Source organism: Triturus cristatus, chromosome 9 (assembly GCF_964204655.1).
Source record: "Triturus cristatus chromosome 9, aTriCri1.1, whole genome shotgun sequence".
NCBI lineage: Eukaryota > Metazoa > Chordata > Amphibia > Caudata > Salamandridae > Triturus > Triturus cristatus.
The window spans coordinates 882,275,052-882,292,356 of record NC_140592.1 but is presented as its reverse complement, the minus strand read 5'-3'; the positions used below and the strand labels follow the sequence as shown (position 1 = coordinate 882,292,356).

The window sequence follows — 17,305 nt, the reverse complement described above, 5'->3', positions numbered from 1 at the left end:
TCCTAACTGGAAACACTCAAAGCACTGAGGTTGGAAATGGGGTGCCCATGGCCACCGCCTACCAGAATCTCCCCTGTTTCTCTGATGGGGCTTGGAATCCCTTTCCTTCCCCTTAGCCTAGAACCTGTCTTTGTCTCGCTTGACCTTTCCCTGAGTCTACTGGGGGAGCCTGAACCACCCTTCTTGGCTGGTTCTCTCACATACACCCTCTTGTGGACCCTAGTACTCACCCATCAGTCTGGCTCCTGAGCAAGCTTACTGTGCTCAGTAAGCTTGCTGTCCGTTAAGTTGCTGGTGCAGCACTGGAAAACTCAGACTAGAAAAGTGCTCCCACACAATCAAATTATACAGCCCCTTGTAATCTGTTATCTCACTGCCCTCCACCCAACCATCCAAGGCTCTGCAAAAAGTATCTACACTCTCAAGCCATGTCTGGGAATCAAGTTTCTTGCTCTGTCAGTACTTATCTGGGGTAAGACCATACCTAGTGATCAGGGCATCCTTTATGGGAAGGTAGGTGAGCTTATTTATGTCCCTTAAAGCCAATAGTGTGTCCCTCCTCTCCACTGTAAAGTAGTTCCACAAACCCACCCCCTCCAATCCTTACTAGTGACACCGTGCGTGTAGAGAACTGACTCGTACCCCTGAAACCACCTGTGTATGTCATCCTCCTTGGAATACTCTTTTCCTAGACCCTTGGGCATCTGCACTTTAAAATCAGACTGCACTTTAAAAGTACTGCTACCATCTGTTTTAGACTTGGGATTCAAGTCTAGCTCCTTTAAGCTCAGCTTCTGCGCTAATATAATTTTTCTCTCCTCTGATGTCAACTTATCCTTCTGGAGCGCCCTGTCATGCTCCATCTTGAGCCTTTCCAGCTCCAACTGATGTCTCCTAGCCTCCCGCCTGTCCTCCAGCTCCTCTGGGGACAGACCTCTAACAGAAACACTGCCGATTGCCCTTAATGGTGACTTCCTCCCAGGTAGATCCTGATTCACAAAATCCTCGTGCAGGCTCTGTTCCTCCACATCTTCCTCAGATTATTCAGGATTTGATACGAAAGGGAGTAGTTGAAGAAACATCTGACAACATTTGTAATAGTCCTATTCTTCCGGTCCTTAAGAGGACACCCCCGGGTTATTCAAACACTAAATGATATTTACCGTTTTGTGATTGACCTGCGTGAGGTTAATACAATTGTAGTTCCAAAGTTTCCGTTGGTGCCTGATATCACTGCGCTTTTAATGATGATTCCCTCTACTGTTGGGTTCTTTTCTGTTATTAATCTGAAAAATGCATTTTTTAGTATTCCTATCTATCCAGACAGTAGGTATTTGTTTGGGTTTACACTGCTGGCAGAAGCTTTCGGTTCTGTTGTGCTCCTCAAGGCCATACATAGAATCCTAGTACTTATAGTCAAGCATTAAAGAGTCAGATGAATTCACTATTGCTTCCTCTAGGTAATGCATTAGTGCAGTATGCCGATCTACTAATTGCTTCTGATACAGAACAAGGATGTAAAGACAGTACAGTCAAATTGTTTTTGCATTTGGCTCATCATGGACATAAGGTTTCTCTTTTTAATTATTAGTATTGTCGACAGGAGGTCACCTATTTAGGTCACCTACTGTCAAAGGAGTGTAGGAGGTTGATCCCGGAGCGTATTAGTACTATTATTAAAATGCCCATTCCACAAACTCAAAAAGATGTACGCTATTTTATAGGTATTACTTCCTACTGTCGCCAGTGGATGCCGAACTACTCGTTACTAATCAAACCTTTGCTTGCATTAACAACGAAAGCCATGCATGAGCCTTTGCCTTGGATGCCGGAATATGTCAGCAGTCTTTTGAGCAATTAAAAACTGTGCTTTGTTCGGCTCTAGTGCTTGGCACACTTAACTATAACAAACCGTTTGTGCTCTCTGTTCATGAAATGGCTGGTTGCGCACACTGTCTTTTTTTTTTTTTTTTTTTTTAAAGAAACCTTTATTTGACTTCAAGGAGTTACAGACATGGGCCTACAACCCTTGGGCCGGCCGCTAATTAGCATGAGACGTATCATTCACCGTTATACAGATTGGTCAATCCGAGGAGCCCGTCAGTCCATCATGCTCCCAGTGAAGGCAGAAGCAATAGTTGAGTGACAATATTAAATACGGTTTCAGTTTTCAAGTTAAAACTAAAAAACATTACACACAAGCAAGGCAATAGGCATTGTAAATGTCAGGATGCGCTCCCCGGGGTAGGGAATCAATGATCAACGGCAAAGAAGGGAGGGGGGCACAGGAACAGAGGAAAAATCAAACTGTAACTCACTCGTAACCTAACAGACGAGGAATGCTCGGCTAGGGGGACAAAGAGGCATCCAATACAACAGCCAGAGGAGGGGCACACATGTCTCCGCGGTAAGCGTTCCACGGACCCCACACCCCAGTCCATTTCCTCGGCTTGCCTCTCGCTACATACACCGTCTTTTCTCTAAACATGCACCAATCCATATTCTCCTTCCACACCGAGACCGTGGGCGGCCTCTGGGAACCCCATAACTGGGCAATATTACGTTTAGCCACCATATTCCCCAAAGTCGCCCACCGCGTTTGTGCCGCATTATAATCGTTTGGCTCCCACACGTTCAGCAAGCATCTCCTAGCTTCTGGAAGCAGAGCAACGTGAGTGACCTCTTCCATTACCGCATGCACCCGACGCCAAAAGAGCGCCACCTCAGGGCATTCCCATATAACGTGAAGGAAAGTACCCAGCGAACCACAGCCACGCTTACACATCCCATCCACGGAGAAACCCATGCGCATCAGGCGGGGACCAGTGACATACACTCTATGGAGTATCTTTAGTTGTACGAACCAAAGGCGGGCCGGAATTGCCACCTCCCGCGGGGAGGCTATTGCCGAAACCCAGTCCTCATCATCTAGCACTCTCTGTCTTAACGTAGAAATTTGGTGATAAACAGAGGCCTTGTGCTTATTTTTCTGCTGTGCTTGACCTGTCGCAAGAGCCCTCATGAGTTGTCGAGAGCAGTCACGGCTGTGGCCACTTCAATCAGACATTCGGCTGGACTTGTACTTGATACAGACCTCACAGTTATGGTACCCCATGCTGTGGATACACTTTTAAATAAGACAAAGACACAGCACCTCACCAGTGCACGTCTTACTGGTTATGAATTGACATTGTTTGCTAAACACATTATGATCAAGAGATGTGGCAATCTGAATCCAGTCACATTACTACCCCTCCCTTCTGAGAATGATGCAGTTGACAAACATGATTGAATCTTCCGGATGGAAGAAGAGACGAAATGACGGGTAGACCTGACTGATGTTTCCTTATCTGACCCTCAAGGGGAACTATATGTCGATGGCTCTTGTTTCAAATTACCAGATGGCACCACCACTGCAGCTTATGCTATCACTACATGGCGTACGGTGGTAGAGATATCACAGGTCCCTCATCAGTCTGTTCAAGCTGCTGAGCTTGCTGCCCTTATTTGAGCTTGAGAGTTGAGTGATGAGTTGGTTGTCAATATTTATACTGACAGCCAGTATGCATTTGGGGTTGTGTATAATTTTTGGGTGACTCTCAGTTGAGAGAGGGTTTCTTACCTCCATGGTACCAAGATTCAGCATGGCCACCTTATATTGCGGCCTTTTGTCTGCTTTGATGCTTCCCAAGAAAATGGCAATAATTAAGTTCAGTGCCAATAAAAAGGATACTGATGATGTGGGTAGAGGAAATGCCTTTGCAGATCAGACAGCTAAGGAAACTGCCCGAAGTAAGATGAAAAGCATGTTTGTTGCAGGTCCAGCTTGGTGGGTTACTGAGGTTGTTATGTTTGAAAATACCCTTGAGAGTGTAAAGGAAATACAAATCGAAGCCACGATAGAGAAATTCGCAAAATGGCTAGAGAGTACAGCACAGTTGAATGAGAAAGGGTGTTGAATTGATAAATCTGAAGGTCAGAAATGGATGTTGCCGGATTCATATGTTCTTCCAGTGGTTACTATAGCACATGGTCCAACTCAAATCAGTTCGAAAGGCATTTGTAAATTGTTAGCCCCTGTGTGGCATAATGATAACATTTCCAAGACAGCTGCGCATTTGGTGAAATATTGTACGGTCTGTGTGATGCATAATCCAGGGAAGGATACCCGACACCACCTGGTAATTTTGCACCACCTACTTTTTCTTTTGAAGTCCTCCAAATGGACTACATCGAATTGGTGGTTGTATGTGCGTTCAGTAAATGGTTGAGGCTTACCCCACTAAAGATAATACGGCCATTACGACTGCGAGGAACTCCTCAAAGAGTTCTTTCCTCGTTTTGGCTTGCCCCAAATTATCTGGAGTGACAATGGAAGTCATTTTAATGGGAAAGTGATTACATTGATTTGTGAAGGTTTACATGTAAAACAGAAATTCCATGCTGCTAATCATCCTCAGTCAGCGGCTTTGGTTGAGAAGTACAATGGTACTCTCAAGCTGAAATTGGCAAACATCCAGGAGACAACAGGGTTGAAATGGTCAGATGCTCTACCGGTAGCTCTTTTGTCAAAAAAGAACCACAGCTCATTCTAGAACAGGACTGTCACCTTATGAGGTAGTGTTCAGATGTCCGGCGAATGTCTGCGGTGTCCCACGTCCTCGTAGGTACTCAGATATTGAATATCCTGTGTTGCTTGATTACCTTGGCCAGTTAACAGAAAATGTATGTTCTATTCACCAACAGGTACGGGAGTCCCTACCCTCCACACCAGAGGGAACATTCAGCCTGGGGATTTTGTACTTATCAGAAACTTCCAGCAGAAGATAAGTTTGGAGCCGCATAGGAAGGGTCCTAATCAGGTTCTGTTGGTGACACGGACAGCTGTAAAGGTTGCTGGCCGAAAGAACTGGGTCCACGCTACCCACTGCCGAAGGATTCCTTTGTTGTTGCCATGCGATTAGTGGGTCAAGGAGGGTGTGGGCGACACAGAGTGTGAGCAGGTGCCCAGGTTTGTTCCTTTCATTTACGCCCAGTTGGTCTGGATGCAGACGGATAAGGAGAACGAGGATGTTTTCAATGAGGCTGTCCCCTAGAAATACAAGCTATCCAAGATCCCTTGTTTGTTGATGACACAGTGCCTGGAGGTACCAGGTACAATTTGTGCCCTCAACTGAGGTATACTGAGTCCAAGGAGAAGAAAGATTAGGGATGAACTGCACAAGATAGCTAGTACTGAGTTACAATACCAACTAAATTAACAACATTTAGTGGAGAAATTTGTGCTCACTTTCCCTTGGTTGTTTGAACATTAGTTAGGGAGAGCAGAAGTATACCTTGAAGGTATACCATCTGGATCGACGTGGGATACATTAAAAGAGCTTAGGACTGAGCAAGCTCCACCGCCGGTGCTCAAGAGCGTCAACTTATTGATGGACAAAAGGAGCCTGTACCAGTGAGGATCTGACGGACAGTAGGAACTTGTATATTTCCTTTGCATTTTCACCTTTTTTGCAATTCATTACGCATCCCTTTGGTAGATTGCTGACGAAGAGCAGACAATGGTTCATGTTGCACAGTATAATGTGATGTGGTCACGGAAAAACAAAATAATAAGTTGTTCTTTAGATTCTGCTGATAATAGTATTGTGTGGGGTGTCATGGGTTTTGGAAAACTATCAAGTGTACCTTTACGCAGCAAGGGTTATGTTATCTCCCCGGAAAAAAACAAAAGAACAGCCCGAGCAATGTATTTTTGGAAACACACAAGAAGTTCTTTGGAGAGAGGACTGCTTGTTACCCCACTGACTCTGTTTGTGGACTGCATATCCATTGTCACTTGTAAACTATACTTACACTCGGCCACCCCAGTTCACAGAAGTGAAAGGAGAATTTGATTTTTGTTATCCGGGCCATGTCTATATTATAGAAAGTCACTGGGGATGGCTTATCCAGGATGTGATAACAATACATATTGCAATAATTTCTATATGGAGAACAGAATTTCACATTGGTGGGTTTGCATTACAAGGAATTGATAGTTACCCGAGAGGCTGGTTATTATCCTGCTTGCTGTCCTATTGTGAATAGTACTGACACTTCGCTGTATATAAATTGCTCAGGAATAGTGATATACAAAAATATGATTCCCTTGGTAAGTGCTGTGGACCCAAGTACTTTCGGAATGAACTCCAGGTATGCAATAGTGGATTATGAGGGACCGATTTATGCACACCCAGGGTTTTTCTTTTTGTCAAAGTGGACGTATTCTAATGTTCACAATGGTACAGATAATGTAGGTCTTGGAATGGTATTGCCCTTGGGTGTACCTTGTAAATTCGCTAAGCCTAACATAAGATGGGTTAAAAGGACCCTAACGAAAGAATTCTGTGAGGGTCTTCCCACACCTGCAAGGCAGTATCCCCAATGATTTCTCACCTATTGTGAAATTCACACAGTTTTTGCTTACATGCAATGCCAAATCCCACCACTCCAACAACAGGCCCCCCAGAGCTTTCAGGGACACGGTAGAAGATCCAGCAGACAGCATCAAGGCATGCAGGAACATTGAATATTCCAATTTCCCAGATGTGGATTTTGCGAGTTCCACTTCAGAGCTGCAGGGGTTGGTTTCCTAACCAACTGGTGCAAGGACTAAGTTCAGTGCTCCATCATAGAATGAGGAAAACAAGTTGGACCACAGACCTTACACAAACCCACTGAGCAATCTTGGGCAGGCAGAGTTTTCAGTTTACTGTCAGTCCTGTTCAAGTTTCAGGGACTCAGTGGAAATCCAAAAAGTATGTCATTTGTGAACAACGCATTCAAAGATAACACTATGAAGCAGGGACATGCAGGTCAAAATGTTTTTTATTTTTTTTTAATTCCTAGGTCTAGACCATAAAATATGAATAGTAACCACACAGAATTTCAACGTAAGACATGATCAGTCAAAACAAGAACATTCCTAGAATTTCAGTGACCTGTTCCTAATATGCTAACACCCTAACACTATTTCTAGCACAATGCTAAATTGTAGCTACAGCATTAAAGAGCAAATTTACCTTTTGAGTTTCTCAACCTGTATTGCGCATCCTACACCATTGAATAGTTAGATCAGCTGTTCCCAATCAAAGTTCAGACAGGAGAGTGGGAATGCGTGCTTTCCACCAAAGATACCTTCAACATGGCTTCCGAAGTCAGATATCAACTCTCTTCCTTAGAGTGTCTGGATCCTCAGTCGGGTGCGACCTCTGGTGAGGAGTCTAATGCAAAGACTTATCATCTACAGTCAAATCCCGGGGTTTAAATAGGGTTCGATCCTTGATTCTTTCTCATGTTTTCAAAATACAGCAGAGCTTTGAGACCGTGTCTTTTACTAGAATTAAATTAGCCTAGCAAAAATAATATCATATCTATCCACATGTATAAGTAATGTGCCATATTCATAATGACAAAAGTGACAAAACATATCACCATAGAGTGCAAGCAGCTATGATGAACTCAGCATTTTTCAAGTGCTGTTAGTAACTTTACACTTTCTATTACACATAACAGATGGAAGGCAAGCCAGGAAACAGAAATAGGCTATCGAAACTGGTGAAAAACATCCCTGTAATTTACTGTTACACATATATAATTCTATGCCATATCCCTCGCAACCTGTTTTATGATGTTTCTAAATCCTTGCCTTATAGAGATAAGTATGGTTGGTGAAATGTACCAAACATCTGCCTTCCTACATTCGGAGTAAATGTAAGATTTTTTGGTAAATTAACCATATGTTTTCGGATTACTTCTGGAAAGCTGTGGCTGTCAGTTTTCCAACAGTACTCTTTAACATTTACTCTTGTGAAAATATACTAGGTGCAGAGTGGAGATTGATGCTTCTTTTTTCACTTACTTTTTAGGGTATATGCATTACCAATCTTAAACACCCACTCCCCGTACTGGGAGATTTGCACACTTATGTGCGAGTAAATTCACTTTTTGCAAATACAAATTTTACACACGTCTTTGAGCATGGGCCTCCCTGGGTTCATGGAGTGAAGAATGCATAAATTATTAAACTGTTGTGTCACAAGTATGTTTTTCCTTTAATGTGGGTTGTGTATTCCTGCATTTTTCAAATGAGTGAAATAGCCTACCAAAGGCAGATGGTAGAAAGATCTAATAATCAATATTTCATCCTGTGTAATACCACTTCAGTATTATCAGCTAAAGATTATGGGCCTCATGTAGGTAGCGTACCAGTTACCACTTCTTAAATACCGAGCCGTACCGACTCGGTATTTAAGAAGTGGTAACTCGTATGTAGGTAATGAGTCGGTAATTTTTACCGATTCGTTACTAGTCGGTAATTACCGAATCGGAATTTACCGATTCGGTAATGAGGCATACCTTCCCATTGATGGGAAGGTATGCCTCATTACCGAATCGGTAAATACCGATTCGGTAATGGGGGGAACACAGGCAAGGGTGGCAGGGTGTCACATTGACACCCTGTTGCACCCCTGATTCGGCCATGTGTGCACATGTGGCACACATACATGCCCTAAGGGCATGTATGTATGCCACATTGCACACTGCTACGCGCGTGAAAATGCATTTACACATACATTCATTATTTACCACCAACTATAAGTTGGTGGTAAATACCGACTCATAAACACACACACACACTCCCCCTACATCTCGATTTTGCTTTCGGAATTTACCGATTCGGTAACATTACCGATTCGGTATTATTACCGAATCGGTAATTTTACCGATTCGGTAAATTCCGAAAGCAAAATATGTCCCCCTACATACCAATGGCCAAAATACCGGTCGGTAACGGTATAATTACCGAAAATCGGCCGTTACCGACCGGTATTTGGCTACCTACATGAGGCCCTTAGTCTGGTAACCTTTTAGCATTTCCAGTATAAATAATCATGCTTGCTTTTACGTTTGGATATCTCTGGAACATGTTCGCTGTTTACCGTCTGTGTAATTTTACTTCTTAATAATGCTGGTGCAAAAAAACAAAATTAAAAAATCTTTACACAGTGTTTACTAATTTTTCGTTTAGTACATGCCAGGAAAGCATGCCTTTGTAAAAGAGGTGCGGGAGAGCGCTCTGTTACTTCGTCGCACAGGAAGGGAGTGCATCGAGCGAAGGCAGAAGGCCATTGAGAACGGAGAGGACATTCCAAAGGACATTCTTACACAGATCCTAAAAGGAGCTGGTAACTCAAACCTTATTTGATTTCATTTCACCCTATTTAGCCAAGTCATGCTAAATACTGTTGCTAGCATATATATGAAAAATGTATGAATTGTTGTTTTTATTTTTGCAAATTTCTCACTTAAATAGCCCAAATAAATGCCTGATTATCTTTAATTACCATCGCAATCAAATTAGATTTCATATCACATAAATGGAAATATAAAAGGTACACTGCGTCATTAGAAAAGACACTAAAGCATACAAAAGTGATGGATGAAACACTTGAATTAATCTCAGCCACTAGGACCGTATCCCAGTCCATCGTTATTTTGCACACCATGCCACCTCAGTTTGGACCCAGCCATAGACAAATCAGTCTTGACCCTGCTCTGATGGGAACAGTCCAGACCGAACTGCCAAGCCAGGTCCTCCCTGAACTTGAATAGAAGCAACCCTGGACCGGTTTTGCCGTAGTTAGGGCTCATCAGCCAGTTATAGCTTGATCCCAGTGACAGTGTGCATGGGACCCACGTCTGGACATACCCGTCCCACTTTGAGCGACACTAAAGTATATTAAATTGATTGATGAAATACTTTAATTAATCCCAGCCACTGGTAATTACTCTGGCCGCATCCTAGTCTATCGCTATTTTTTCACCATTTGCCACCTCAGCTTGGACCCAGTCGTAGGCAAATCCGTCTTTTTTTAAAATTCTTTTTATTGCAAACATGATCTTTGTAGAAGGGCATGTTGAATGGCATAATACATACATGACATGTGACAGAGTAGAAAAACAATCCCTACTACAAGGGCGCTTTTACAGCCCATCAACAAAATCAAGACCCATCATCTGCCCTGCCCCCACCTACGGAGTCGAGCACCCTCCCACAGCTGAACAGACCGTGTCAGAACTCCCTATATGCCTGCCATGCTCCCCAATTCTTCTTCCACTTCTCTGGGCAAGCCTGGCTTTAATAGACTATCTTTTCTGCCCTCTTTCACCTGCAAATCATCCTATCTCCTTATTGCTGAATAATACCCATCTGTATCAACCCACTTTCAGTGATCCTGTGGTGCAGACACCTTTGGGACCAACATGGGCCCTCTGAGTACTTGTCCTTCTAAAGCAGACATTTCTTTAAACAGTTCTCCTATATACTGTAGCCTTACACCATATATTATTTACCAATCCTTACAAATCTATCCAGCTCAACATTGTCCTACTGTATACAAAGGAACAGTTTTGTTTATAGGGTAATGATCAAATATTAGTATTAACAACAAAATGGAATGAACATGTCATTGATTTCTGATGAGGTAGTGGCTTGATTTTTAGTTGAGCAGCCAAAAGCACCTGCTTTTTATGGCTCACAAAGGGAGATCTGAAAAGGAAACAAGATGTGAAGTATTGTATCTTCTGGAAATTTGTTTTGCAAAGTGTACTATAAAGTGTACTGTGACCAATTCACTAAGTTGTAAGGTGGAGAGAGTTGCATGTGGAGAAGGTAATTTTGAAAGAGGTGCAGAGATAAGGTTGAAGGCCCGGTGGAAGGCTGAGATCAGTATGCTAAGGGGACAAATAGGGTCATGAAATTAGGGACAATAATTAAGGGAACAGATAAGATACAGTGCAACAACGAAGATTTGGATTTTTCAAGAAAGTTGTGGATGGTGGAGATAAGCATCAGAAAGTGAAGAGAGAAATGAAAGATGGGGATAACTGTAAAGACAATTCAATCAAGAATTATGTTTATTCAGAGACTCACTGAATGGAGGTAGACGAAAATAATACAAAACGGAATAGAAACTATCTTTTGGAGCAGAATAGAAAGTATCTTTTCTGCTTCGCAGTAGAATAAAAAATATTTGTTGAAGCTGAAAACTTGGAAGAGGTCTGGGTGACTCATAAAGGAGACGAAAAATCCGGCTGTAAAAACTTATGTAAAAGCAATAAGGTGAGAAGCATTGTAGATTAAGGACTGACTTTGTAAATTGGTTTAGAAATAAAAGATAAAGGAATTTGTAATATCTCAACTGATTACATCGTACATCGGCAGATTTTCTCCCTGGCCCATATTACATTTTAAATACTAGTACATTAAATTGTGAAATGCTCAAGAAACAAATGTTAATCAGACTGCTTTTTTTTATTTTCAGAATTGGAAGAAGACTATGATTTCGAAATTATGCTGGACAACTTTGTCACTTTCTTTATTGCTGGTGGGTACTTATAAACGACACTCATTTTGCTGTTTTGCTTGAGCTCTTTACCTAATAATGGCTGTTCTAATTACCCAACGTTCTTAATTTGTCAACCCGGGATGGACTCAAGGCAAATTGAGTCTGCCTGAATTAGGAGCTGGAGCCATTATATAGTTTCAAGTTTATTGATAAAGTGCTTAGTTAAATAAAATCCTTTTACATAGAAGCTACGCATTAAGACAGTAACTGTATTCACTGAACGTTACTTTGTTGAAAAAAGTATTCTAGTGTCCCGAGTTCGTTTGTCTTAAAAGGGCGCTAGGTACCAATAATAAGACTAATTAATTTTCAGAGTCTTGGTTCATCCCGGCATGTGCATGATTATTTGACTTGTTCTCACCAATATAAGCTTATACTTTTTCCTCAAATAGGTGTGCAAGTTTGACGGCCTGTGTGTTCAATCGGGTATGGGCTAAGTTGAAGCCTTGGGTGAGCGCTTTTCTGCAAGTTTTTATTCTGGTTTGAATAAAGGGTGCCTTTAGTGGTTTTATTCTTTTCGGCAGTAGTGCCGGACAAATGCAGAGAATATGCATCACCGTCTCCTTTCCCATTCCACATAGCCTATACTCTACTCCAGTCGCATCTGGTCCCGTGAATCAGTAGTGGGGCGGGGGCAGTGAGGGTGGAGGGGAGAGGGCATGGGGGAAAAATCACTTACCTGCAGCCGGCCAGCCTCTGCCTCTCTTCAGTGTTTCTCCTGGCTTCTGCAAACAGGAAGCAGGATAGGCTCCCTTGAGCCAATGAAAATGCTGCAATGCAGTGTTGTGATTGGTAAGCACCCAGGCTCCCCTAAGCCAATTACAATGCTGCAATGCAGTGTTGTGATCGGTCTGGGTGCCGTGCTTCAGCGCTCCGATGGAGAATGGAAGCCTGGACATGTTCTCCACCCAGGCTGTAATGCAGCCTGGGTGCAGAACATGCTAAGTGCGCATGAATGTTTAGCTGGCCCAAGAGAGACAGACAAACATTCTGCACACTTAGGAGGGTGTTACCTCTCCTCCTCCCCTGCGCAGCTCAGCCCCACCCCACAAAATTGCCCCAGCACAGAAAAATAAAATTATGATTACATCACTTTATCATCATTTTCTTTTTTCTTTTTTGCCATGCTGAAAGGCAATTGGGCAACGCTGCTTCAGCTTAGCGGAGTAGTCGATTCTGCTTTTCTCCTTCAGTTGTTCTGGACCAAGGCACAGTCACAGGAATGCTAGCTTCACATGGAATAGCTTTGTTCGCCAGCATTGTTTTTTCGTCTTGTAGAGGTGTATTCGTTTGAGATGCTTTTTAAATTCTTTTGACAATACTTGAAGGTTCCATAAGTTTTCTGCATGAAGAGATTGAATTGCATCTTTTAAAAAATAGTTCAGCCGGGCCTTCCAGTTCAGATTCTTTAATTCGTGCCTGACCTGAGCTGATACGGTGTTGTTTTCAGCTAGATGAAAACCACGGCACATCTTAAGAAAGGCTTTTTTTATACCCCTTGTGTGTTTCGTAAGGCTAGACACTAGACGCAGCTGGGACTGTGAGGCAAAGTTTGGAAGTGTCAATACTTGCCGGTATGTCTTAGCCATGAATGAGTCTAAAAGTCTTGCCATCTTTCCTGGTGCAATTTCTGTGCTGTATTCTATTGTGGGTAGAAATTTAGCAGCCACAACTTTTAGTAGGGGCCTTAATATAGAAGTGTGCAAGGTTTTTGAAAGCTGCCGGAATCTTAACATTAGGGAGGTATTCTTCGGCTTCATGATATTCATGTGTGAGATAAAGGATCCTCTGTAATCAAAACACACTCAGTGGACCTTGTACTGTGAGGTACATGGAACCTGGAGACCACCATTAGTCCAAGTGACAGGTGATCGAAGTCTCTTTGAGAATTTGACCAATTCTATTTTGTTCAAGCTGTGAGTAGTTGAAGAGACCATTTAAACGGGGCTGCACCCCTACAGGTGCCAAGCTCAATTGCAGCAAGCCGGCCGCGTTTAAGATGTGTGTCATCAGAAGACCACAGAGTTTTAGAGAGTACATATTTAAACAGTTTACATCATGTGACAGGTCTGAGATATAGATATTGAAGAGCAGCATGGCAATAGCGCACCCCTGTTTCAGTCCTGTTGTAGTATAAATCTTCAGAGGGATGTGTGATCCGTCTCTGAATTTTACACTGAACCATGTTCCAATATACAGGAGTTTGATTGCTCTCAGTATGGTGCTTGGGATTTCAACATATGCTAGTTTCCACCATAATAGTTTGCATGGGAGCCTATCAAAGGCCGCCTTGAAGGCGACAAAACAGGTGAAAGCCTGATTGATTATATTCATAGAGTTTGCCCATGCTGCAAGGTCTTGCAAGACAAGGATTGCTAAGTGTTTGAAGTCCATGTATAATAATGCTATCCATTATTAGCTGCCTGGATTGCTCCTATTATTGCCTTTGTAAATTGGGTGTTTTATGGATCCATGTCATGTGTCACTTTTTTTTAGACCATAAGGTTGTTATAATCCAGATTTATTATATAACAAGATTCAAGTTTGCACAATTAATTTCTATTGGGTGTCTTAATGTAATATCTAGAGCAAAAAATAACTTCTGAATATTTCTGATCACGATTGATGACCTGAATGTGTTCCAGATGCGCTTCTTAACCTGGAAAATGTTGCTTGATATATATTGGCAAGGGCAGTCTTTATAACATAGCATGAAATCTGACCTGCAGCTTCTGTATTCAATTATTATACATGTTTTCTGCTGTATGGGGTGTCATATTCTATGTGTAAGTATCAAAGAGAGAGTGAGGATATATGAGAACCAGTTCATATCCCCTAGGTAGTATGTTATATCAATGAGAACTAGTCTGTCAAGACGTAGTGAGAAACTGTGTGGTGTTGCCAGACCTAGTTGGTGGCATGCTTCATCATCGGGCCCACCTGGTGACACAGAGTGTGTCCCTGGTGTGCTATAACGCCTGTGTTACAGAAGAGCTGGTATATTTGCTGAGTGTGCGGTGTGGGTGACATGAAAATTGAAGTTTAAAAACTGTCCATTGGTCCCAAAATGGTAATTTTAATGATTGGGCCTCAGGCAGTATTAAAATGCAAGGCAGCGGAAGTAGGTGGAGTGGTGTTTAAGGAACTCCTACATCCTGTGGGCGGTCTACATGTTTCAGCCAGGCATCTTCTATAAACTGGCTTTCCTCAGGACCTAAAAATGTGAAGTGTGTGATCTATACTACTCTAGTGTATAGATATGTGTAGCACTCGCTAAGGTGCTTTAAGTGGGAGAAGGCAGTTCCTCCTCAATCACTCGATAGCGATTTGCTATGTGCACCCCATGAGTTTCCGGCAGAGGTACTGGCATACATGCATGCCCAGGACCTGTGGATAAACCTCTTGTTGCTGCTTTGGATCTCCGCTGGTGATCATATCTATACACTAGAGTAGTATAGATCACACACTTCACATTTTTAGGTCCTGAGAAAAGCCAGTTTATAGAAGTTGGTTGGTTGGTGAGGGCTTCATTAAGAAAGAAAATCTCTTCCTTCTGGCAACACCACACAGTTTCTCACTACGTCTTGACAGACTAGTTCTAATTGATATAACACGTGTCATATTCTATGTCACTTGCCTGTGTTTACATGCCTTGCAGTTATTGCATATAAAGAACCCCATGGTTCATCACCTAGCCATAGTGTATGTGTGTGTTTGTGTTGATGGATGACTTCTTAACATCATACCTCTTAGATTGTTTACATCTTCTACAGGTCATACTGAGGGAAACTCCTATGTATGTAGAAATAGTCCTTTCATTCTTCAGTACATCTCAGTTTTTGGACAATATATTTTTCATCCTGTGTGCCTCATTGCTACAACTGTTGATGACTTTAATACTATATGGTTCTTTTAACGATATCTTGGGTATGTGTGGAGTTTATACTGTAAATCTTCCCTTGTGACTGTGTTTATCTTCTCCACTACAGTTTGGAGTATTCACTGTGGATAGCATCTAGCATATCTTCTTCCATTTTTTTGATTATCTGCACTGCAATTTCTTTTCATTCAAATGAATTTGCCATATGGAATATTCCATTTGAATTGTATTGGATGGCCGCTAGAGGTTTGTAAAATAGTGTTGCCTGCTCTCTTCTTTCTATAGTGATGTTTGGAAGGTGCCCTATCTTCTAATTTTAGATCCAGGAACTATATCAAAGATGGACTGTATTTAATGGTGAATGTGATATTAAGTGTATTATTATTCCAAAGTCTTTTACATTCCAATAGCTGTTCTACTGAACTATTCCAAATTAGAAATAGGTCTTCAGTATCCCTATGTTCAATGTCATTCATGCGCACAACATCAACATCCTCTCTAGTGCTTACAACATGCAATTTCTACTTGAACAAGACCCCCAACACAAAAACAAGTTCAGTTTGCCACTTGCAAGACAGATGTCCCTAACTGGATGAAAGCCCACTGTGCCAAGCTCAACACTGTCAAGAAAGAAGTAAGGCTCTTCTCCAAGATCATTTTGGCATGGGACTTCAGATGGTGGGCGACCAAACTCAGACCCACACCCAGCATTCACAACAGGATCATCAACAGCAAACTGCATGTGATCGTACAAGTCAACTCAGTGACTGCATCCTGCTTCCAGACCCTGACGATGCCGAGGAAGATCTTCCAATGGCACTGAAACAACAGCAGAAAAATGGTCACTCACACCTAGCCCACCAGCAAGTTGGGCTACAGAAACACCCTCTATGCCGAGATCACCAAGCAACTTACCAGAAGATTGCAAACCATCCAAAGCATGGTAACCAAACTCATCATCAATCTCCCACACAGAACTCACTTCACACCACACCTCAGGGAGCTTCACTTGCTCCCGATACACACACGTACTCATTTCATACTTCCCACAGAGATGTTTAACACTCTATGCAACTTAGGCCCCCCCTCCCTGAACAGTTGCATCTCCTTCCACTGAACATCTAGACACCTCTGCTCTGCCTGACTCCTACTCACACACATCCCATGCATACACAGAACTAGATCATTTGGACAAGTGTTCTCTTGCATCACTCACAAAGTATGAATCACCTTCTACTCCACATCAGAGCCTCCTCCTTATTGAACTCCACAAAAAAGAAAAAGCTTGGATTTTTAGTTACCAGCCTACCCTAGCAGAGCTAAGCGCTCACACCTTCTCAGCTACAGAATATGCTCATGGGTGATTGGATTACTGGTTTGGGGGGGTTAAACACTACTCTAGCAGCAACCACAATTCTTGTCCAGGGGAAACACAAGGACACCTCAGATTTACCTGTGCTACACCCTCTAATAGCTTGGCGCAATGCAGTCAGGCTTAACTTGGAGGCAATGTGTAAAGTATTCATGCAGCAATTTAAACAGTAATAAAGTGATAACACAGCTCAAGAAAAATTCCACACATATTTAGAAAAATAGAGTAAACTTTAATAAATGAATTGACACCAAAATGACCAAACTCCAAGTAGTAGAACCAAAGATATGCAATTTAAAAATGTAGGTAGACATATTACCTAAAAGCACCAAGCGCCAGCTGTGGTTATCAGGTCACGCCAGACCGGGACAAAGTTACAAGTTGAAGCCAACCGTGATGGAGCACAGGTCGGATATAGGGACCAAATTAGGGTCACTGAACAAAGTTCTTTTAAATCCTGGTTGCAGAGCATTGCTGGATCCTGCGTCGAAGATGCATCACACAGCAGCAGGTGCGAGGTCCTGCCTTGAGTATGTATCCTGCAGTGACGATTCCACGATGCTGCGTGGCTGTGATGCGAGGTCAAGGGCCTAGGATGCT

The 17,305-nt window shown here is 42.5% G+C and overlaps 1 protein-coding gene across 1 annotated transcript in view; it reads left to right on the top strand.

The window, feature by feature from the left end:
- LOC146799012 (cholesterol 24-hydroxylase-like) overlaps nt 1-17,305 on the top strand; it is a 422,103-nt gene that overhangs the window by 226,347 nt on the left and 178,451 nt on the right. The window contains exons 8-9 of the mRNA XM_085626407.1: nt 9,074-9,230; nt 11,370-11,432. Of these exons, the coding sequence (XP_085482533.1) occupies nt 9,074-9,230; nt 11,370-11,432 (220 nt within the window). The remainder of the gene's footprint in view (nt 1-9,073; nt 9,231-11,369; nt 11,433-17,305) is intronic.